The 25,995-nt window shown below is 37.2% G+C and overlaps 1 protein-coding gene across 1 annotated transcript in view; it reads right to left on the bottom strand.

Annotated features, from left to right (window-relative positions):
- The window catches only part of USH2A (usherin), a 689,554-nt gene that overhangs the window by 493,929 nt on the left and 169,630 nt on the right, over window positions 1–25,995 (bottom strand). Inside the window, exons 16-19 of the mRNA XM_041722698.1 lie at window positions 21,710–22,204; window positions 20,431–20,700; window positions 18,647–18,816; window positions 11,852–11,996 (exon numbers count right to left, since the gene is read on the bottom strand). Of these exons, the coding sequence (XP_041578632.1) occupies window positions 11,852–11,996; window positions 18,647–18,816; window positions 20,431–20,700; window positions 21,710–22,204 (1,080 nt within the window). The remainder of the gene's footprint in view (window positions 1–11,851; window positions 11,997–18,646; window positions 18,817–20,430; window positions 20,701–21,709; window positions 22,205–25,995) is intronic.

Genomic DNA, 25,995 nt, shown 5'->3' with positions numbered 1-25,995 from the left:
ACATACACTTCCCTAGTGTTATAGGACAAGAGAGGTTGACATTCTAGTTTGAAAAATACTGTCTAGTCCAATGACATCCAATGGAGTTTTCTCTAATGATGGAAATGTTCTAGATCCATATTGTCTAATATGACAGGCATTGGCCATGTATGAATACTGAGCACTTGATATGTGGCTAGTGAGAATGAGGAATTACATTTTGTTTAATTTTCATTAATTTTATTGTAAGCTTAAATAGCCATAAATGGTGATCATGGCTACCATACTGGATAGTAAAGATCTAGAGAGTCACAAACTATATATTTTTGGTGCGTTAAGAATAGGATTTCCATTTTATCTACATATTTAGGGAAATTAGGAATATGCCTCCTGTACTTCTAGAGAACCAAAGAGTATTATCCTTGTTTAAAAAGTAGCCTCTTACTCAAAGTCCCATTTACTTGACATTTGATATTCCTTCATTTCAACCGCCCAGCTAGTTAGGGATAATGGTGAAGCTTATACCATTACATTATTCAGAATCCCTTACCCCATTGAAAGCATAATCCGAAATCACTTCTTAATCAGGAATATAAATTCAGAGTCAAACAAAACAAAAAGAATTCCAGCAACTCAATAGTTCTTAAAAAATATCTCCTAAAAGTGAGAGTGCACTTTTTTTTAATTTGGCAAAATGATTATAATCAATAAGGGCCCTCTTACTGAGAACCCACTACAATTAATGTTGACTGTTTAAATTCTAGCAAGTAGTGGATCCCTTCTAAATTCACAGGGGAATTATTCCACCAAGCAATTAGACTATTCTTAGGAAGTCAACTACAAAGAATGAGTCAAATTAGGTTGTTTTTTTTTTTTTTTCTCTTGCTTAAAAAAAACCAAACAACTTTCCAGCTGGTATGTTGTAGCTTCACTTAGATGAGCCAACCCAGCCTGTTTGAAAGGGTGAGCACCCTACTGAGTCATTATCTTCAGTTTCCCTAAGGCCAGAGGGGGAATTTTCAATCAATTAAACCAGACTGGTAACACACATACACATACACATACATGTAAAGTGATGAAAAGAAAAATAGATATTTGTGAACTATTAAACACACTCACAAAAATACAGACTTACTAAGAGAAAGGAGGAATAGAGGATTATTTCTCAGACTATCAACATAAAGGGATTACAGTTATAAATTTGTTCATCACAAAACTGGATTAAGAGACAACATAGAATAATGTTTAAGAGATTATATTTTACTTTTTAATTTCCAATTCCACATGACTTAGGAAAATCACTTAAAATGTATATAGGTCCTCAGTTTTCCCAGCTATAACATGAGGATAAATTCTTGGTGGAATATCTTGACAATAACTGCTTTAAAAACAATATATATAATTGTGTTAGGTTTTACAAAGCAAATTTCTACACAAATGCAAGGCACTATTATTAGCCAATAACACATCTTTCATATTACATATTATAAAAGGATACAATTCATCCACATTCAAAATCTGTATTTACTTAGAAAATCCTCTTATAGCTGTAAAGTACAAAATGGATCTTCAATATCCATCATTTCAAAGAATAACAACATACAAAGTCTGTTTCTACTTAGAATAAAATTACAATGTTTTTGTATTTTTTCCACCTGCTTTGTATCCAGCTCCCAGCCTAGCTCTTCTATTTGTAAGTATTCTTTTATAAAATGCTCTGATAATAGACATTCTTCTTTATGCAGCATTTATTACTTTATAATCTGATTAATAGCATATCATAATGCATAAATTTACATGTGCAAAATTTATGTAGTGTGGAGTTTGAGTGTCATAGGATAAGAACGGAAGGCTAAATGAGCAGAAGCTTGGTTGATGGCAGGTCTTTAAAATCAAATCTCCTTATTTGTTTTCAAGCAAGAGTTTGTTGCCTATGAACACTGCACAGCAGTGTCAATATCTTAAAACATCGTCAACTTTCTATTACAAAGACAGGAATCCAGGAATGAACAGCCTTTCGACATTTCAGGCCTATGTGGGGAGCAGATTAACATAAGACATCCTCAGGCACTTTGTCAATAGAACACGATTTTGACTTTTCCTCAGAAATGCAAAACTGTCATGAGAAATGTAATTTGCCCAAACACGGCTAGGCCAAAACACCCATGGAAGGGCACTGGGATCAGGGCTTGCACAAGAGATCCAGGCCAGGAAGCCATGATTTCTCAGTTGGAGCCCATCCTACTGCATCTGCTCTCCAGTCAGTGTCCAGAAGCTTCTCAGAATCTCAGAAAGCAGACAGCCTTGCCTTGTTCACTGCTCTCTCTTCTGACCAGATAAATAGAAACAAAATCCATTTCACCCTTTCCTCCTTCTTTGTTTACTCGTCTTCTTCAAGAGAGAACATGTGCAGTGGAACCGATCTGGCAAGGAGAAAACTTCGCTTCTAGACTGGCTCATTTGGTCTCTAGTCATGGCACACAGGCTAATCCATAATTTGGCCTCTCTGTTCCTCAGTGCCTCATTTGTTGAAGAGCATGACAGATCCAATTGTGTCTTCTGGTTTCAAAATTCAATGATTTAACATTTTCAAGCAGTGCTTCTCAAGGAGTAAACCAGAAGGGATGCTGGACATATGACATATGGATCCTCTCAGCCCTTCAGGAAGCCAGCCAGTTTATCCCCTTCAGCTCTGAGCCACCTTGTTTCTCGACCCCAGCCTGGCATACAGGAATATTAAGACTTCTCTACGTCTTACTACATAAAGAAAGGCCAGAAAGCACTGCTTTTAGAGAATTTAAGGCAAATTGCCTCCTTGGTGAATAAACACTACCTTTACCAGCTGTTGTTCTGGTGATCATCAATAATTTGCAAGTAACTCACATCCTAGATGTGCAGAGGAGAGGACCCATGCTTTCTGAACCGCATACGCAGCAGCAGTGCTGACAGTGAGCACTGTTCCCTAAAGTCCACCATTAATAAAAGGTAGCTGCTTGGACTGTAATTATGGCATCCTTGCTACCCAAACTTGAAGCTTTTATGGGGCTTATGCAATTAACTACTTAAATGCATCGTAACACTTGCTTCTCTGACAGCAAAGTATTGATTTTTTAATCATTTTCAAGTCTCCTCTAGCACAAATAAATGTACTACAGTTACAGTTAATGCACTGTGTACATGCATTAAATGCTGGTGTGACACAATTTATTATTTTGTGATATATAGAACTGAAGTTTGGCTTCTCAGAAATTAGCATCACCGAACCGACGTCAGCATGGAAACCACCATTGTCCTTGATACTCCAAATTCTCTAACTTCAAAAAGCTAGAGAGACCTTTGTTAATAGGATAGTTAGGCCTAAAAAAAAAAAAAAAAAAGGAGAGGGCACTGGATATAAATCTTTTATATATGTCAGTATAGGAGCAGATTAAAAATTGTCTAACAGGAAGATACAGTGTATATTTTCCTAAAGGTGTCACTGTGGGACCTATGGCAACTTTGTTCGGATGAATTTTTGTCTATTTAATTTCTTTCCTTGTACTTATTTAGGGTACACCTATCAAAATATTTTATATACTGCAGTCTGTTTGATTCAGCCAATTTTTCCATATTCTAATTGTGTTGTTTTAACGCCTTCCTGTAGATAACACATCATAAAGCTCAAAGCTTTAAAAAGTATGATTTCTGCATGCCACAAAGGCCAACAGAGCCCCTACTGAAGTCACCTACCTAAATGCAGACCTGGTGACAGAGGTCATTACAAGTTTCATCAATGAGCCCTTTCCTTGGGTGCATCCACACATTCAAAATTAAAGTTGGTGAGAGTAGAAAGCAGTTAATTTTGTTTTGTTAGAAATAATATCATTTTAGTTTTAGCATCTAAGACAGATGCCAGCATTTCACTCTGAACAGATGGTAATTCCATCTAATAGTGCATCTCTGTATTAGTAAGGTCTGTTGTGTATACAAACAGTAATAAACAGTAGGTAAGGATCAAAATAAATTTTAATTGTTGACATTAAATTCTGGCAGCCACAGTTCTAAGGCTGCAATATTCCTTTTTCAAGGCTGTCAGATTTACTAATGCTGCAAAAGCTCTGCTGAAAGCTGCCAGATTCCAGTTTCAGTAAAAAAGGTTTCTGCACGCCACCAGTGACTGATCGGCACCGGGATATCTGTTTCCATAGCTGAAATAATTGTTCAAGAACGATGTGGAACCGGTGCTACCATCCATGGGATGGTCAGCCAGGATCTCCTTTAGAATGTTCCTGAAGGACCGAACATCTCATTAAGAGGCCGGTATAAAGAGCTACATCCAAATTGCTACATTATGGGAAACAGTGTCACCACAGCCCCTTTCCTACCCTGCTCAGTAGGAGCCTCCCAGTCAATGCATTTTATTCTCTTTGCAAAGCTGGGCATTCCTGAACTTCTCCAAAAGTGACATCATTCCTTTCATTTTGTTTGCTTTGCCGGAGCCTGAAGGATTTCCCTGACAATCGGAGCTACCATCAGCTGCGCTCTTCCATAGGCTTTGCTGTGGATCAAGTGTGCCAACAAGCACCAATTTGGTCCTGACAATGCCTCCAGCGATCTGGTATTACAAGTAGTAGCCGCTATTTATTTTGGGAAGCTGCCATGTTAAAAAAAAATCATTAAAAGACCCAGTTTGGCATTCAGGTGACTGTTCAATAACAAACATGCTTTGCAATCATATTTCTTTAAAAAATGGATGTATTTTTTTTTTAATCATGAAAAATATATTGCTTCCACCATATGGGACAACCAACGACTCACCAACCGATTTAAGATGCAGCATATTGAGCTGACCATATGTTACAGTGCTGTTGAATGGCTGAGTGATTCATGCCCGTCACATTCTAGTATATCAATTAAAGCTCCTTGAAGTCTGCATGATTTGTGTCTCTGTTATTAAACCCTGCTAATTCATCCCACTTACACATCTGTTATAAATCTCTAGGAGTGCTGCATGATTCATGGCAATCTGTGAGCATGCTACAGCAAATTCTTCTCCTTGTAATTAACAGTAAATTGTTTTACTGCCATGCAATGAATTTTTCAGTTATATTGCAAATGAACTCCTAAATGTGCGGTTCTTTCCTAAGAACTGACTTATATCATTAGGCAATTAAAAAGTATTGCTTTGAACCAAAAGCTTTTAATCAAGCGAAATACAACTTAAACATTGCTTAAGAGCCACGGAAATGTGACATGTTGGTTAAAACTGTAAAATAATTTCTGTTGTTGAAAGAGCAAAACAAACAAACAAAACCTTCAGTGTACTGAGGATCTCGGTGACGCTGCGACACACGACTTGCTGCCTGGAAACACTCAGTGAGACAAGTTTGCACAGATACTGTTTATCTTAGAAGTTACTTAAGTCATCTGTCATTACCAAATTTCTCAGATTGCTTTACACTTCTCTAATTGTAAAACAGTGCCTTTATTCTTGAAATAAATAATTGGATAATTAGCCAAGTTGAATCATCAGAGGATTCCAGCGCTGTTCAAGTGTTCTTGTCAGAGGTGAAGCAAATTCATTTCAGCTCGCCTCTGCAGCTCTTCGAGGAGGCTTTGATTTTTTTCCCCCCACTTTCTTGGCAGCAGCTTCAGATTCATGAGTCCATACATCAAGTCAGTAGTTTAACAACAAATGGAATTAAATTCAAAGAAGGGAAACTAATTGAAGGACAGCAACAAAAGTGTTTGGTAATGTGCTTTTTAATATGGCATGCCACATTTGCATGATAATTTTTCCTTTTTAGCATGGAGCAGAAAGTGACTAGCTTAATGAGGGATTATTCAAGACAGGAACGAACAAAATGCATTCATAACTAAGAACAAAGATTGTATTATGAAACAAAAACAGGCAACCTCAGAGAAGTAACTGGATGATTGGTTTATGCATTATGAATAAAAAGATAGAAAAATATTTATATTAGTATTCACTAATGACTATATATACAAGATTGTTGTAATTAAAATTATAAATTAACATATTAAGAGTGCTTGTTTAATCACTCTGGGTCCTATTCACAATGAAAAGACTCATGTACCTGCATGCAAAACAATGTGTGTTTTCAACTGAGCCGCAAACAGCCTATACATTTTACTCTGGATTCAGAGAAAAACCTTAATGCACCGCTAATTACTTGCTTAATGGGAAATGGGCACTTCTAAGCTGGTAGCGTGGAGGTCAATTTATGACAGGCAAAGGAAATATCACATTGTTCACCCCGGAACGGAGCTCCAGAAGGAATTTCTCTCATGAGAGGTTTAAACTGTGCCGAATTCACAAAGTGTTGGATGCACAGAAATTTGCTAAATTGCAAGGGTGATCTTAAGGAAAAAAACAACCAGGGCTCTAACAGGGCCGGGGCCATCAGCTCATTACCCTCCAACACCCAGAAGCAGCTCCAGAGCCATCCAACACCCCACTTGGAGGCTTTTGCTCCAGATGGAAACAGGGCTGCTCCTGGGAGTGACCAGTTCCTCCCAGCAGACCAGTTCTCAGCTTTGTCGTGGGCCCAACACTAAGGCAGCAGCAATTCAATATTCCTGAGGAAATGCACCGATTCTAACCATATCTCTCACTGGAAAAAATACATAAAAGCACATTGCAATCCTCAAGCTTTCTGATGAAAATCAGGTAAATCGTTGCAGGTATCTTTTTTGATTTCTGCAACTGAGATTTAAGGGGGAAACATGCTTTCATGAATCCAGGCTTTGGAAAAGCTGAACACTCCTACCAACTTTTGGTTACCATTTTAAAAAAGTTTTTGACTGGTCTCTGGCTTCTTTCAATCTCCCATAAGATATTCATGTGAACTACATTTGCACGTAAGAGCTAATTCCCCACACATTCATTAGATTTTGTGGCAGTAATATATTCCCTCCGATTGCAATTTCAGGGCAGGAAGCACCATAAGCTGTAAGCCAACTTTTATTTCTTCCCTACAGCAAACCTGTTGACTCTTCAAAAAGGATTGACCTTCTCATTGTTTATTTCTATGGCTTAGTATCTATGAGTTCTAACTGGATGTTGAATCTTAGGAAAAATCGTAACCGAAAACTCTCCTGCACCAAAAATAAGTCTGCTAAGAAAGATATTGGATCTGGAATTGCTGGGCTTTTCCGTACACTCCAACAAAAACAATTAAGTTCATTCTTATTGATTTCAACACTCCCTGAAAATGATGTCCTCGAAAATAAATCAAACGGCAAACAAAAATTATTTTTCCATACTTTTGTCATGTAAGTGACTTTATTCTCTGCTTGGCAGGAGAAGAATCAGAGTTCTGACCAAATGTATTAAGGGATTAAGAAATAAACATTTTCCCAGGAGAAACTAAAATAGCTTTTCCTTCAGAAATGAAAGCATTTTTTTACACGGAAACAAAAGTTAATTTATTTCTTTTAAGGGAAATTGGGTAGAAGGAAAATGTTGGCAAGGAACAAAAAACAATTTTAAATATACACGTTTGAATGTACACATTGAGAATATTTTAAATGTACCATTACATCTTCTCCTGCAAATGCTCAATCCTTTACATTCCAGCTTCTGCTTCAACCACACTAAACAGAGGGCTCCCGAGAGGGCCACCAATGCCACCTTCCTTGTAGATCACATTCCTCTTGCTTTCCCTTCAGCGTATGATACTACAGAATTCTAGATCCTTCTAGAATTCTCTCTTCCCTTACCTTTTCTGATACCGTTCCCTTTAATTCTGACCATTTCTCTGTTCCCTTTACTCCTTTCTCTTTCTCTCAAAATAAGAGCATTCACTAAGGTGTGAACTTTTAATTTGTATTTTCTCTGATTTTACTAATTCATTGTTATCCACAGTTTTAGCTGCATCTATATGCAATAATTATGAAATCTATATCATTGTTAAGCTGCAGATTTGCATTTTCTGCTGTGGGCTCCTTATAATTGTCCTGGGTATGTTGCTAGCAAATGATCAAACTTAAACCCATGACTTTATTTCTCCCTTGTGTTCTTTCTTCATCTTTCTCATTATCTTTGATGGCATCACCATGGTCTGCAATATTTACTGTCATCTTCAATTCTTCCTGCTTCTTAACCTGCGGATTTCTCTTCCTTGATCCACCTGTGTTCCTTTCCTTCCATTTTTACTTCTGTTCCTCTGATTTCCTCCCTCCTTGGCTCTTATTAGAAAAATCAATCAGACTCTAAACACTCTTTTCTAGTCTCTTCTACATTCTACTACCAGAGAAATCTCCATAAACCCCAGTTTTCATCTCATCAGTACCTGGAACCATGCTAGTCCTAAAATACTGACTAGGATGGCATGTGTTCCGTAAATACCTACCCAAATCCTTACCAATCTTTTAGAGTCCACCTCCAATGCTATTTCATCGGAGATAATTTCCTAATCTCCCAAATCAAACCTATCTATCCCATATTCTGTGTTCCCATAGCTTTTTTTTTGTCCCTTCTCCATAACCTCCTGTTCACCCTACCTTGTATGTCACCATCTTAACATAGACACCATTAAGGTGTCTCTGAATAGAATTATCTTTGAATCCCGCACAGTGCCCTAAATAGGTAAGCCCTATTATATGCTTACTGAATTGAGCATTCACAGCAAAATACAGTAACTGTACAATCACGGCACATTGTTAACTGTGTATGGCAAACAACAAATTTGAAATCTGTAGTTTTGGGCAAAATTTTGAAATGCTTACCATAATTCTGAATGGCATAGTCCTCACAGAACTGAAAAATAATGATTATAGACTTTAGCACTCTTACAGTTTATTTTTGTAATATAATCCTTAGTGCTGGGACTCTGCATGGTTTCATTTGTGTTACGTAGTGTTACAGAAGCAAAACTGTAAAATACCTTTTTGATTTTGATAATATTAGAAACTTTATAAATTTGCATTGTGACTGATAGTGAGAACAATCGTGATAAAAATAACAATTTTTACTGAGGATTTACTCTGTGCTGGGCGCTGCTTTAAATATTTAACTTTCTTAATCCTCATGAACCCTATATAAAATAGGTTATCCTTATTTTTAAATGGGAAGATCAAACCCCAGAAGTAATGTAGTTTACTTAAGGTCATGCAGCTAGCTGATGGCAGAGGTCTGAATTTAAACCCTGGCATCCTGGCTTATCATTCTTCCCCTAAATATACGAATAAGCTCTTATTTTCAAAAGTCGATTAATTTGTGCATCTTACAGCTTTCAGAGAACATGAGAAGTTTCCAAGTTCTATCTTTCAAGGATAAAGTGTCGGAGAGGATTGAGAGGACTTAGTTTCATCTCACTACTGTTCCAGTGGACAGAAGTGGCCTCCAGTACCCTCACCAGTAGCTGAAATGGGAGCCACGTCCCAGAGCTATGTCCCTTCCATGCCACAGAAATCAGCTGCTGCAACCAAGGTGGGTGTTGTTAGTGCACTTCTTCTCACTGGTGAATTGACCAGGCAGGATCTGTTTCATAGACATTTGTCCTGCTTTTCTCTTTCCACCCCCAGACTCCATCTAGTCTCTTCAGACAGGCATGTCTCCCTTCAGTCCGCTTCATTAGTTTGTTTTCACAAAAAGAATCTCATCTAGAGGAGAGAGCCTGTACCAGCAGTAGAAACTATTGGCTTGTGAGATGCAGGTGGGAGGCACTACACAATGCCTTGTGGAGGTGGCATGCAGTGTGGGAGAGAGACCTGAGGGAAAGCTAGTTATGGAAAATGTTATTGGAAATGACGTCATGAGGAAGATAAATTAGACTCTGGGGAGTCCCCAGAGGAGTAGAGGGAGACTGTTGAGTGGAGGCCACAGAGACATATTCTGGATCCATGTAAGAAATCACCATTTAAAAGAGGTCTCCAAACCTGGATCTGTCTGAGAAGGGGTAGCTCCCCTACCAGTAAAGGGATCAAACACGAGTTGGACAAACACTTGGGAAGAACATTACATAGAATATCCTATTATTGGTCAGCAAGTCACACTAAATGACTTTTGAAGATCTTTTTTTTTTTTTTAAAGATTTTATTTATTTATTCATAAGAGGCACAGAGAGAGAGAGAGAGGAAGAGACACAGGCAGAGGGAGAAGCAGGCTCCGTGCTGGGAGCCCGATGTGGGACTTGATCCCGGGTCTCCAGGATCACACCCAGGCTGAAGGCGGCGCTAAACCGCTGAGCCACCGGGGCTGCCCCTGACTTTTGAAGATCTAATTATGAATTCATTTGACAGAGAGAGCGCATGTGCAAGCAGAGGAGGCACAGAGGTAGTGGGAGAAGCAGACTCCCCGCTGAGCCCAAGGCAGCGCTGGATCCCAAGACCCTGAGATCATGACCCCAGCAGAAATCAAGAGTCCCATGCTCCACCAACTGAGCCACCCAGGCATCACACTAGACGACTTTGAAGTGTTTTACAACCCGGGGAAGTCATGATTTCAGTTCTCCTCAGTCACATGTTTGTGATCCTTCTGCTCTAACTCAGGCCAGTTCTTAACTTGTGTTGTTTCTATTTTTACTCTTCTCCAGCCTGCAAGACAGAGTTCTCTTTTTTTTTTTTTTTAATTTTTGTTCTCTAGTCCCAAACTCTATCATTTTTTTCCAAAAGGAGACAGGGAGCTTGCCTCTATCATCCATAGTCAGTAACCCTCTAATAATCTAATATACAAAAGTAAATAAATAAACAGTCTTATAGGAGAATGGAGTTCTGTACAATCTAGGTATGCCACAAATGTATGCATACATATGAAATACATATAAATATATAAAAACACAGATTTTGGTTGTAGAGGTAATACTTCTTCCTTAGAAGAAGGAAGGAAAACATGCTTCCTTAGAATTGGGGAGTCAATCTCATTGATGGAGAAGTTGAAGAAACAAAATTACTTGAATGAAATAACTTGAGCCAAACAAGTTTTTCGAGAACCCAAAGCAACTAGAGGACTTTGGCATAATTGGTTCGGGGGTGTTTGGTTTCTGAGGAACCAAAGTTAATCTGGTAACATTGCTTAAACAATACAATAGAATCAGACCTGAATACAGCCAGGAAAACAGCCTAGGGAAAATTTTTTATAGCTAAATATGTTTGCATAATATCTGTCATTCATCTCGGAGTCTTTTGACCTTCTCACATCTGGGCATTTCCTTAAGAAGCACCAAGCCTTGCTTGATTGCAGACATAAAAACTGATTTGAAAATATACTACTAACTGCAGAGGAATTGAGTTATGTAGGTGTTAGTGATACCTGTAATGAAGGTCATATGAGTCTAGCTTATTCTAAGTAAAGCATGCAAAAATCTATACAAACCACTTCCTACTAAGGTCATACTTGATAACGAGTCTTTTGTTTGAATTTCACAAACTTAAGAGCTTCTTATTAATAACAAAATTAATTAGTAATTACACTACCATCTATCCAATAAAGGCAAAATATAACATCAGGGCAACCCAGTAATCCCTAGATGTCTGCCTTTAGCCCCTGAGGGCTGGTGTGGGTAGATCCAAAGCCCACAGAAAGGGTCAGGAAGAAGCATCCTGAGCCCTCATAAGAAGCCTCCTGAACACTTCTAACAACTGTCAGAATGCCACTAGGACCTTAGGTGGTTGCTGAGCCCTGGAGTCACTCTGTATCCAATTATATTTCTTATTATGGCACAGATGCAACTCAGGGCTCCCATGGACCTCTCAAACTTCAGCTCATTTGCTTACTTTTTGTTTGCTTAAAAATGTCAATATAGGTAGCAATCAGAGTTACTGATCGGGGAGCAGGAGAAATCAGAAAAGATAAGTATTAAGTCCAAACTAATAGGTGTTTGTTTAGAAAGACACAATGTATTTTTCATGTCCATTAAAACTTGCTTACCTGCTGCTAATGTCCGTCCTGCTCCTGATGCACTGGTTACACAACCAATTGAATTGCAGAGAGAAATAGTAAAGTTGTATATCCTATAAGGTTTTAGTTCTTTTACAATATAAGACAGTTCTTGGGATGTAGCAGTGTACAACACCTTCAAGGCAAAGAAAAAAAAATCAGATAACAGATAAACAGTGTGAGAAATATAACCTTGGCAGTCAAGAATCCATGAATCCAGTCATACTGTATGAATTCAGACAGAGGAATTATTGCCAACCACTATTAGAAGAGGGATTTTTTTTTTTTTGAAGAGTCTCAACAAGCTAGGATTTAATTGATAATTGTACAATCACACTGTTTTATGAGGTAATAATCCAGTTCCTGAGTGGATAAATGAGGAAACCAAGTTATTGCCTCATAAAGCAGCGTGGTAGTATGGTTATTGTCACCAACGGTAGAGATAAAGGATGGTGACATTGTCATTGTTATCATGAAAAAGTCCAAATAAAACCATGGGGCTTGGCCAAAACTAACCCTGTGCAGCAATGCCCACATGTTATTTGATGGAGCTAGTACAGAAAAATGTCACTATGTTAAATCAATTCCATCATTTTCTTGAAAAAAAGAACCACAAGAGAAAAAGGAACACAAGGAAACACATTACTAAGCATCCACATGAGGCCAATTCTCAATTATCTTTCTTTCTTATACAAATAAGCATATGCAGATTAGATCAAACAGTTACATTTTTTGAAATACTGTCTTTATCATACAATTCCAAGTGAAAATAGCAGATTTGAGCAAAGGAGACTGAGAGGAACGCCATAGTCCATAAACAAATAATTAACTATCACTGAGAATTGGTCGCATCATGATAACTAGAAATGATCAAAAGCAATCATATAAGTTTACTTATAGATACAAAAACACTGGAAATTATATTCAGAAAAAAAGTCATTAAAACAAAGAGTATGACACCAAGCATTAGTATAAAACTTTCTTTCTAAGGGATGTTGCCATACATTCATATCAAATAATCCTCCATAAATATAAACACAGGTAACTATAAAGATTAGGAACATTTGGGGGTAGTTTTCGAGATATTTTCACTGCAGAAGTATGATAAAATTCATTTGGAATATTTGCCCGGGTATTGACTTTAAAATTTCATGACCTAAATGAGTAGTTCCAGGAAGCAGCGTGAACAGAATATAAACTGTATCGTTTATATAACATTGTTTTCAGAAATAAAGGTGATTTCAAAAATTCTAAAAACACAGGGATAATTTTAAAATTTGGTATCATTTCCTTGCAATTACACTTAGAAATCAGAAAAATGTCAAACACCAAATTCTAAGTGCTTTATGTTTCTAATTCTAAAATTGTTATTGAAGGAGACTGAGGATATAAAATTTTCTCCTCTGTGCTCTGTGATTTAAAATTTCCCAAGAAAAGTAAAATTTTGAAATGAGTAAAATTTACTGAATATTGTTAGAAAATTTATCCCATTTAGAACAACTCTGATAGGATTAATGCAGACTTTTAGAAAGTAAAATTGTTTTCAGGATAAAGCATAAAAAACTGTTCTGATTTTAGGAAAATGTGGTAAAAATAAGCAGCAGAATATTATGCAGCCATAAAACGGGATGTGATCATGCTACTTATGACAACGTGGATGTATCTAGAGGACATTATGCTAAGTAAAATAAGTCATACTGAGAAAGATAAATACCATATGATTTCACTTATATGTGGGATCTAAAAAAAATAAATAAACAAACAAAAAATAAAATCAGATATGCAAATAGAGAGTACTGATGGTTGCCAGAGGGAAGGTGTGGGGGGATAGGCAAAGTGGGGAGGATGAGCGAAACGGGTAAAGAGAAGTGGGAGAGACAAGCTTCAGTTAAGGAGTGAATAAGTCGCGAGAATAAAAGGCACAGCATAGGGAGTCTAGTCAATGATATTGTAACAGCATTGTGTGGTGACAGATGGGAGCTACACTTATGGTGAGCAGAGTATAACATATAGAGAAGTTGAATCACTATGCTGTACACCTGAAACTAATATAATATTGGATCAACTCTACTCACTTAAAAAAATAATTTAAAAATGAAGTATTTCCTATTTCATTTAGGATGTTGACTCATTTTTTGAACAAACTATTCTTTTTTTTTTTTTAATTTTTATTTATTTATGATAGTCACAGAGAGAGAGAGAGAGGCAGAGACACAGGCAGAGGGAGAAGCAGGCTCCATGCACCGGGAGCCCGACGTGGGATTCGATCCCGGGTCTCCAGGATCGCGCCCTGGGCCAAAGGCAGGTGCCAAACCGCTGCGCCACCCAGGGATCCCTGAACAAACTATTCTGTGGAACAAGAACACAAAGTGAAATATAATGAGAAATAGAAAATGTAGATTAATACTAATTTTGATGGGCCTTTACTTCTCTACATATAGTTGTTATAAATTACATTATTTTAAAAAGGTATTTACCTTAAAGCTTGGGGCACATAAAGTAATCACTCAGATAAACTTTGTCTTTATCATATATAGTCATTTTACAAGATTTCAAGGATCAATTTAATTGGAAATTTTCTTTGGGATGAATCTTTAAGGACGTGGGGAGAATTCTGTAGAAGCTTGAAATTCTACACTGATAATATCACCACTTCTAGATATTTCCTTGCCACTACTCTCAGTCAAAGAGCAACTGTCTGTAACAGTTATTTTATGGTAGGCCTTCCCTAGAAATTTTGGCTATTTTCTTACCAAGCTTATAACAAGACACACTCAGGTCAACATGGATACAAATTTCATTTTTGAGAAGGTAAAGACTTTTGACTTTGCCACTCTTGATTTTACTTTCTTGAATATATGATGAAGTACATAGATATTTGTAGGGGACAGAAAGCATAAGGGAATAAAATGATATATCTACATCTTTATTTCAATTTGGCCACAGAAGAAAGGATTTTAAACAAAAAAAGATGCATATACATAATTTTGTCACTAATAAAAAAGAAATATTTTCCTGCTTCACTGAATGATAAAATGATCTTTTTAAAAGTGCAATGTAGTCCTATCCCATTAATAATCGCTAATAGTACCTCATACTCCTCAAGCTCTTTAAACTCTACAAAAACCATATAGATAAGCAGAAATTGTTTTCCTATTTTACAGATGAGTAAAACTTGAAGCACAGAGATGTGTGGAAAGCTAACAACTGGCAAAAGTGGGATATGAACAAACAGACTTCTAAGGCTATATTTTTATGTACTATGTTTTCTTCTCATTTTTGTTTCTTAGGAAAGAATACCACAGTGCAAATGATAGTTGCTTTGAAGCTACATTTTACGAAGAAAGAATAGTTTACAAAGCAAAAGGATAGCAAAAACAATAACAAAACATCAATGATGAATGTTGTATAACACTAAGGACCAAATGAAGTAGGTCCAGCTGTAAATTTACCTTAAATCCTATGATATACTGGATTGGTCGACTAAATTGTTTACGTTAAAAGATATATGTAAGGCTACTTCTGTGTTTATCACCTGAGACAGTTGCAAATTAGTCAGCACTTATTTCCAGACTAATGGAAAAGTGTAACAAGGAATCATAAATTATTTATTGGCTCTTCTTCTACCTTTGTGTTATAAACATGCTCTGTCTACTGGGAAAACTCAAAAATATTGACAGATCTATTGGCAATGGGTTGAAGAGGGTCTCCCCAAAATTCTTGTTCACCTAGTACCTCAGAAAGTGATCTTATTTGGAAAGAGGTTCTTTGCAGTTATAATTAATTAAGTCATCATGAATTTAGGGTGGGTCTTAATACAAGGGATATATTTATAGAAGAAAGGAGGAGGATACGCAGATAAAGAAGAGACAGCAACACAGAGAAAAAGGCCATGTGAAGACAGGCAGAGATTGGAGTTCTGCTTCTACAGACCAAGGAATGCCCAGGAGCTACCATAAGCAGAAGAGGCAAGGAAGGATTCTCCTGGAGAGCCTTTGGAGGGAAAGTAGTCCTGTCAACACTTTGATTTCAGATTCTAGCCTCCATTAAAACCAATCAGCTTCTATTGTTTTACGTCATTTAGTTTGTGGTTGATTTGCTACTGTGGTCCCAGGAAACTAATACAATGGGGTACAAAGGTCTGACTCCTTGACTTCTTTAGGACAACCTTATGGGGTCATTTCAGCTCCAGAACTATGCACAGGATCAAATTAAACCCTTTCATTAGCGCATCACAATTCAGCTTCTTATTCTGCTCAACCTTGCATCTCTTACTACTTTCTGTGTGTTGTTTCTGAGAGGACTCCCCAATAAACCTTCTACTCAATCCTCTTCACAGCATCTGTTTCCTGGAGAACCTGACTTAAGATACCTAGGAGTACCCTAGGAAGGAGACTTTAAAATGACATTTCGGAGCTGGATCACCAACCAAAGAGAACCTCGTCACAGGGAGTGGGTGGAGTATTGATGGTCCCTAGCACGTACTAGTAGTGTGATTCTTATTGGTGGGGAACTGGACTTACCAGTGAAAGGAAGTTCACTGGTTTGGTGGAACTGGAAACCATATGGACTATTTTGCGGAAAGTAGTAATTATAAGGACTGTGGAATCAGGTAGCTCTTGCTGGGTGCTATGAATGCACTGAAGAAAGACAAAGAAGGTCTGAAGGTCATCGATTCAAGGCAAACTGAAAACCTCCTTGGCAGTGTTCGTTTTCCATATTCATAACATCCTATTAAATGACTCAGATAAGCAAGACATGCCAGGTGCGGAGAAGTCTTCGTAAATATTATATGCTCCAAAGAAAGAGATCAAGTTTTTAAAAAATAAGGAGGCTTCCACATCAGCAAAAATTTTAGGAGTCCAGTAGCCTGAGATATGCTAGGACATCCCTTTCAAAGTAAAGGTCAAATTATTGCATCTTGCATTTACTACTAGGAGGCAGGAAATAGAATGCCTGGACGGCCTTCTTAGGTTCTGAAAAGAGCACGCTGCATATCCGGGAACACTATTCTGACCAAGTTACTGAGTAATATGGAGTGTTGCTAGCTCTGAGTGGGTCCTAGGGCTAGAAAGGATTCTTCAGCGGGTCAAGGCTGCATTGCAATCAGTCAAGCAACTCGGGGCATGAATCCTATCAGATCCTGTGGTTTTAGAGCTGCCTATAGTGGGAAAAGATGTTATGAGACATTTATGGCAAGCTCTCAACGAAAGAATCACAAGGTAGACTTATAGGATCTGGATCAAAGGCATATTACACAATGGAAATAAAATACCATTCACTAGAACAGCTCCTGGCATGCCAGTGAGCCTTGGTAAACACAAAGAATATATCAGCATCGAATGGCCATGCAGCCAGAGCTACCCCTCATGAGCTGAGTTCTGTCAGACATGCCATGTCTTAAGGCCAAGTAGGCCCAACAGAAATTCCTCATAAAATGGAAGGGGCTATCGGTAACAGGCACAAGCAGAGCCAAGATAATATCCTGTGCAAGTAGGCTGTCTGGACCCCCATGTCATCTATCATTTGTACACTGGTTGCTCAATCTCAGGTGATAAATGTGACTTCTTGGAGGTTCCTCAAGAGCTGAGAGAATAGAAAAATGTGGTTTGGTTCACAGATGGGTTGTCTTGGTGTATGGTTGCAAGTCAAAAATGGGTGATGGCTGCTCTACAGCCCCACTCAAGGATGACCCTAAAAACCAGCAGCAAGAAAAAATCTGCTCAATAAGCAGAACTTCAGGCAGCACACCTGGCCATCCATTTTGTGTGGAAAGGGAACACTCCAGAGGTAGAACACATCTGAACTACATGGCAGTGACTTGAAAGTATTGGTCATCAGCATGAAAAAGAAAAAGACTAGAAGATCACGAACCAGGAAATCTGGGAGAGGAGAATGTAGGTAGTCCCATGGAAGATATTGTTACATGTGAAGATCTCTTTATGTCATGCTAATGCCCACCAAAGAGCATCTTCCTCAAAAGAGGTGCCAAAAGGCCACGTACACAGAATGACTTGTCCAGTTAACATCAGCCGCCTCTGTCCTTGGCCACCCTCATGCTGATAAAATAGGCCAACGGAGTACATTGACCACACCATAAACTGGAGGGAAACAAGAGCCTCTCCTCCTCCAGGATTACTATACACATATCAAATGGTTTAGTCCATGTACATAATAAAGCCTTCATAAGTTAGCTGTGATTATTATTCTCATTACTGCTGGCAAGAGTATGAATTACTGGAAGGAAGTATGTCGCTGTATATCCCAAACCTTAAACAACATATTAATAACCTTTGCTATAAGTTGTGATAAATCCATTCTTTGGAATTCTCTTAGGAAACAGAAATATGCAAGATGGACATATAAGACATTCTTGTCAGTGTTATTTATAGTTCCAAAAGAATCAATACAATATCAATATCAACTGATTGTGGGTTTGGTTGAAAACATTATTGTTTTCAATACCCAATACAATATTGGGTATTGTATGCCCAAATAACAGACAATACTCAGCTACTGAAAGCTGGCTCTTTACAAGATACTTTAGGATATATGTTAAGGGCAAAAAAGCAGATTTTGTTAAACAAAATTATACCTACTTTGTTTTATGACATGCTTATATTAGAAAAAATAAGTGATATAAACACACAGGACCTTGTACAGATGATGTCATGTTAAGAAACAAACACACCACGTAAGGAATATATAAGGGGGAATTTGGTCACAGAATTCTGCAAACTCAGAAAATGTCAAACGGAAGACAATTCAATTCTAAAATAGTAATACCTGTGACAACGCTGTCGGAATAGCTTGGTGAGGTGACTGTTCAGAAACCATATTGATTTTATACCCCACAACTTCTCCTCTTGTTACGTTCTCTGCGGGCTCCTCCCAGGACACATTGAGGGAGTGTGGTGAGAGTGGGGAGACGGAAGGGGGGGTCATGAATGCCGGCACTATTGATGACAATAACAGGAACAAAGTGCTGTTATCTACAGGTCTCCAGACAGAATTCATACACGTGCTCTAATTTCTGACATAACCCCATTCCTCACACAATACTCTGATCTCCAAACATCAAAGGATATACTGGTATTTATAAAAGCTATTCCCCCCCCTTTTTTTCATGTTTTCTGCAAGGATGTTCCCTATCCTTATACCACCAGCAAAGATATTTTTCCATTTACAAGAGGAAAATCATATAGGACTTTGCTTATGTACAAGATAAGTAAGATAAGTTTCCTCCCTTTTGGGGGGGGAAACTGTAGGTCTCATGAAGCATTTGAAAGGAGAAGTCATCAAAACTGAATTTGTCTTAGTCCACAAAGTCCAGAACAATGCATAGTGACATATGGGATTTCTGCTGCAGAGATGTAGATTTCACCGAGCCACACTGATACAGCCTGGAGAATATTACTCCTCAGAAAGAGGTAAATCTAAAATGTTCTAAATAACCCCAAAGAAATGTTTAAAGTTTTCAATAAATCTTGATTGAAATGCTCAGAGTACATACGTACATACATTCTCCCCCTGCCATCCTTGAGATCTTAATATGGATTTTAAATGTGCTAACCAAAGGTGTATTATCAAAGGACCTCATCGCACGTTCAGTAGCCAGTGACCCATAAGATTATGAGGGTCCAGTATTGCAGTTTCACCCATTACTTTTCATTTCTGACCTTGATTCTCCCCTTCCAGAATGCCATGGCTCATCACTTGTGCTATCATGGCACTATTATTTGTCCAAGATGGCTGGCAGTCATTAAGAGATGCTCAAGCACAATGCACATTTTATTCATGAAATGATTCCCTTGGACATCAACCTAAAGCTACCCTTATCCTCCCACAGTCCTAACAGATCCAATTTAAATCAGGACATGGATTTCTTTGAATATCCATAGATTCAAAGCATAACAAAAGCATCTTTTTTTGGTGAAAGGCTCATGATATTTGAAGGGTTTTCAAGGTAAAGAGTGAGGGAGAGGGTTAAAAATATCTCATTTGCTGTAATAAAGATATCTTAAGAAAATTAAAAATTTTTACTCTCCTTCCTTACCATATTGCCAACTGCTTATAAGCACACTTGTGAATTACAGATTCTAATATCCAGGATTCTATCATTAGGTACAGTCTAGTACCTACACTATTTGCTTTGGAGAGAGAAATAAAAACAAACTAAGATTTGTGAAATTGGTACGGTTATCTCTTTCATTGAACATAAATTGTGCTGAATTTGGAGCAAGATAGTACATACGGCCAACCCACTTCAGGAATGGAAACCAATTGCTATTTTTGGCAAACGTTCCCGAAAGACTATAACTATAGTTAAGTTATTTTTCCCCCTTGAAGTAATAGCTCAGGCATTTATTTCCCCCCCCCAAAAACTTACTGCAAGTGCTTTATGACCTTGAGATATTTACGTAACCAACCAATATATTAAATTTTTCCTTGGCCTGTATAAATGTGTAATTCTTGCTTTTCAAAACACACTTCAGTGCTGTTGACTTTCATTTGGGGCAGTAATTTCACTTGGGAGTCTTAAAAGTAGAGTTCAAAGCATTTTTCTTCACCTGATTCTCCTGTTCTTTCCGAAGTCCAGGTAGAAGGCACACTGCCAGCCATGTTCACAGCTAAGACTTGAAACGCATACTCAGTGTATGGCTCCAAGGCAGTGATTGTTGTGGCTGTTTGAGGAGGTTTCAATGCATTTTCATTGGCTGATTCTACAAATGGGTGAGGACTGAGCCAGCCACTGCTCTGAAAGACTCGGCTTTCTGCTGAGGTGGTTTCTCCATCAGATCTCAGTCTTTTCATGTACAGTTCATATCTTATAATTATTCCTAGAAAAGTAAATAAAACAGGACCCAAGATGACCCATCACACAGACAATTTTGGGGGTGGGGTGGGGTTAGGCTAGGTAAAGGTGACAGTTTTGCATTATTTTTCTGACTGGATTACCTGTCCATTTCTTAGTAATCTAGATGATGAGACTTTTATAAAAGACAACAAATTGACAGACAGATGAGTGTATGAAATACTGTGGATAAGCATATTCATGGAAAAGACAAACCATAAGTGAAAAATAGCTATAACCGATTCCAGGTAAATTCAATCCCTTTCAGAATGAATGATCATAATTTCTACCGAGAATTGCTTTTGGGAGGAGGATTTGATTATTGCACCTCTAATTTATATACTTTCAAATTTGCAGATTTTAATTTTATTATCTACTTAACACAAGCCCTGTTTACATAAATATTGGAGCATTAAACTTGATTTCTACCTAGTTTTCTCAAGTAACTTAAAAGTCTGATAAAAAGGTTTTGCCATTGTACGTACATGATATTAATTACTAAAAATCTATGAATTTCTGTCTGGCCTATATAACCAAGGGTTCAATTGTATGAAGACAAAAAATTAACTTAATGGAGCCAGCTAGCCTATATACATATTTTTTGTATTATTTTATACCCTTTTCTTGCTTAAAAGAGAAAATTTACTCCTTATGGGTGCCCTAACTTGTGACACAGTCAAATATAATGCATTTTATAAGTGAGTTTCAAATTAGAAACATCGTTTGTGTTGTGACAGATGTCATTAAGAGCAAAGATAATATTAGCCTTTTAAGGAGCAATTTAAATGAATGGAATTTGTTATTAGATTAAAGACATACACTTGTTTTACTAACCAGTACAAATAGTATCTGATATCTTTAGAAATTCTCAATTATTATATACTATAGTTACAGAGACGAATGCAATTGCCAGATGCTTATTGCACAATTCCAAATGCCTAGATTCTCATACATATTTGGCCTCAGAAAGAGAACTCTAAGCCTGGAATTCCTACCATTTGGCTCCAGTGGGGGAGACCATTCTACACGAAGTTCTGTGGAACTGATCATCCGCACCTCAGGTGGACCCAGCCTTCGGGGAGGTGCCTGGGCTGTCATCACTGTAAGGGGTGAGCTGTGTAAACAGCCCCCACTCGTACATGCCTGTACAGAAAAATGGTACTTAGTAAATGGAGCCAGATTCCAGATGGTAGCAGAAGTCTCATGACCTTCATAAGGAACACATGGCTGGCCACCATCAAAAGGAACACAGGACAAAATATATTTTTCTATAGGACCAGAACAATTTGAAGGTGAATTCCAAGCAAGTGTCACAGAGTCTGAGCTAATAGGAATGATATAACTCAAGTTCAGGTTTCCTTCTGGGACCCCTGGTTTCGTCTTGTAAGTGACAGCTGCACTTCTTGTTGAACCATGCACACTGGCAGTCTCGATGTAATAGGAATATGAAGTATACGGTGACAGGTCAGCATCCGAGAAGTACTGAATACCTGAAATTAAAAGAAAGAAAGGAGAAAATAGTTACATTTCACAAATTGGCAAGGAATCATTTCTAATTGCTTTCCTATTTATATAACTTAATCACAGAAAGTATACAATCTGCTCTTTTGAATGAGAGTATGGTTCATGTATCTAAAACCGAAATAAAGCAAATACTGACTACTTTTATTGCATAAGAAAAGTGCCTCTTGTAATGAAGACTATTTAGAAGGCTGTTTAAACTCTTGTTCTTTCTATAATATAGTGTCTTTCTTATAGAAAATAGAAGAGAAATTTCTGCAATAAAAATAGCTGTTTCTTCTATATAACCTGTTTACTTGTTAAACGACATTTCACAAAACGAAGGGTTGGCAAATTGCAGGCCATGTTTGTCACCAGGCCGATATCTTGACTGCAACCTTTCCTGAATTTCTGAACCACAGAAACTGTGAAATCATAAATGTATATTGTTGTTTTAAGCTGCTAAACTTTGGAGACATTTGTCAGCATCAATGGAGAATTGATACAAGAGAAGTCTGAGTTTTTCAAAAGATTAAAAAGATAGGGAATGGGCGTGATTAGGCATGTGCCTGGAACTTCCCATTCTCTAAGGGGAAAGGAAATTCACTGCAAGACTGTGGCACTCACAACATGCCAGCTAGTCAAGGGGAAATGTTTACAGGCTCCAGCTCCACTGTCACAGAGTAGGCAACAAAGAGTAGGTTTGCAACCAAGATGCAATAAACTAATGGTGTATGCAAGCATACATTAAAACATATTTTATGAGACCAATTCTTGGAAAGGTCTTGGGACCTTTTCCAAATCCAATTCTTGGGAAAGGTTTCCTCGCAAAGCATATAAAAGTATGGACGTGTTATTTATAATAGGAAATGTTGAAGTAAATTAAAGTGGAATTTAATAGGTCATAATTTTTAATATTAACATGATACATTAATAGAATTCTAGTATCACATAATTATTTGAAAATATAGTGATGAAGGCCTTGTAGCAACATGAGTAAAAATACAGACTGTAATAGTGCATATACTTGAATATTATTATGAAAAATAAACTGGAGTGTACAATACTCCAGAAATTTTCCAAAGTGAAGTTAGTCATCATACTAGAATGCGACAATTGTGATGCTTAAAAAAGATGCCTAAAAGAATTCTTTTAACCCTTCTTAACGAGATATGACACTTTTGTAAGAAAAAGATTTATACCAACAACAAATTAACTTAGACAAATTATTGCACAAACACAGCATGAGATTCCTCTTTGGGGATGCTAATAATAATAACTGATTAATTTCTTTTTAAGATTTTATTTATTTATTTGAGAGAGAGAGCATGAGCTGGAGGCAGAGGATGGGGGCAGAGGCAGAGAAAGAGAAGCAGACTCCCCACTGAGCAGGGAGCCTGACATGGGACTTGATCCCAGGACCCTGGGATCACAACCTTAGCTGAAGACAGACTCTTAATCCACTGAGCCACCCAGGTCCCCTGGTACTGATTAATTTTTTCCAAGTATGCTTATCAAACTTATCGAATAACAAAAATGTATTACCATTGATATCTAATTCTTATCTCTTAGTGAAATTTTCTGTTATAAAGTCCACTGTTACCTTCTGAGAACCTAAGTAATCTGGGAAAATCCAGATTCATATTCTCCTAATTCCTTACCTCTCCTGTGATCCAAAATTAAAATGGGTTTAGGGCAGAGGAATGTTGGTATTCAGTTGTGTGTTGTTGTTGTTGATTTTTTTTTTTTTTTTATGCACTGAGCATGCTTAAATGAGGAGTGGGAGACTATTGTGAGATTTCAGGTTTTCCTGGATGTAAAAGAAAGAAACCTAGACATAATCTCCCATTACATATATATAATACTATATATGTGTATATCATATATATTAGTATATATATATATCACATGTATGTTAGTAAATAATCGTCTCACATTTTATTTTATTTTTTATACATGTATTTTTTATTGAAGTTCAATTTGCCAACATAGAGTATAATACCCAGTGCTCATCCCGTCAAGTACCCTCCTCAGTCTTTCCTTCAAACTAGATTTAACATACTAGGAAGCTGGGACCATGTCCTCCTTACTCACCATTGTATTTGTTGCAGAGTACAATCTCAATAAATATTTGTTAAATCAGTCAGTGAAGCTGATGCATAAAATTTACTACGCCTCTTCAGAAAAAGTGGTATCCTCCACTGGAAAAATTTGCCTGTGATATATTGATAGAAGGTGCTAAGGAGTTTCATTCTATCAATTATTCAAGTGACTACTACACTGGTTTTAGTATGGAGTAACAAATGAGAATGATATTAAAGGTAAACATGAAATCTCAAGGTTCACTATGATGTATCACTATCTAAAACTCTAAACTGTCTTTAGGCTATGTAAGCAATGGTCAGGTGTACAGGTATTTATCCTCTAGTTTCTCTGTGAAAGGATTTTTTTAGAGTAAACATGTAATGACTAATCCTCTACTCATGACTTCCCAAATGAGAAATGATTTAACTGTGAATTTGGGGAGAAGGAGGGGGGGGAGGAAACAGAGCACACTCAGATCAGCCCATTGATTTTTTTTCTCTCTTCTAATCTGTCTTTGGACAGGAGAGAGGGTCTATTCTCCAATCTGACTTTTATCAGTAATGAAGATGACTTTTATTTTTCATTTCCATCTTACTGACTCATATGTATAGTTTTCTTTTAGTTCCAAACTCAAGTAGGAAAATATAACATGATTTATTGGCCACTCCCAATAACTGCAATACTATCAAATGAGCGCTATTTCCTATGATAGCTGTTCTCTTCATACCTAGCACATGGAAAATACCTATGAGCAAACCAGATTGGAGCTCCAGGGGAGATAATATTAGGTGCTAATTATGTACAATTCCCAATGCGCTTACTTGACCTCTATACATTTCTCTATTTTTGATAGCTGGTTACGCACAGCTTGTGAGGATGTAAATTTTGCTTAGTTTTAAAAACTTTAAAATTATTCCACCCTTATTAGTGTGCTATTACTAGTAACAAATACTTTGCGACCTTTAAAGATGATAACACACCAGTGTGTCATGATCTTGGGTTGGAAACCACTGTCCTGGAGATTCCCATAGTGCATCAGGCAAGCTAGGAAAAGTTTTTATTCTAACAAGGAATTCTATAATGGTCTCAACCAAATGATCAAACTTTCTCGGAAGACAACACTATTAATTTTCTTTGAAAAGTTCAATGATTCTCCACCTATAATTCCAAATGCCTTTATTTAACCCAAAGATTTGTGTTCATCCGACTGAATATAAGTACTGTTTCCTTTTCATATTACACATGCTATCCACACACTGGAAATAGAGTAATAAACATGAGGGTATTATTAGAATGATACAAAGTTCTGACAGCATTAGCCAATTGTTCTTACTGTTCAAATGCCATCATGCAGATAATTTTCACATCATTAATTATAGTGATTGTCAAGAAATGCCAGAAGTGGCATTTTTTTAATGAAAAATAAGGTTTTAGGAAATAATACCTCGTTTAATAGGATTATATAAATGTCTGATTAGTGAATGAATACACATTTATTATGTAAGAAACTGTTATTTGGATTCTATATTAGTGCAATCATGAATAAGAGCCAGAGTGTTGTATTCTCATGTAATGGTCTATAAAATAGATCACAATATGTTACTATGGAAAACATGCCACTGGAATTGAAGGGTATAATTGAAGTTTAATTTTATTATTGAATTAAGCTGTATGGAAAAGTAGGGTGACTCTAATT

Source organism: Vulpes lagopus, chromosome 11, assembly GCF_018345385.1.
Source record: "Vulpes lagopus strain Blue_001 chromosome 11, ASM1834538v1, whole genome shotgun sequence".
NCBI classification, from domain to species: Eukaryota; Metazoa; Chordata; class Mammalia; order Carnivora; family Canidae; genus Vulpes; species Vulpes lagopus.
The sequence above is the reverse complement of the archived record's forward strand: the minus strand, read 5'-3'. Positions and strand labels throughout refer to the sequence as shown.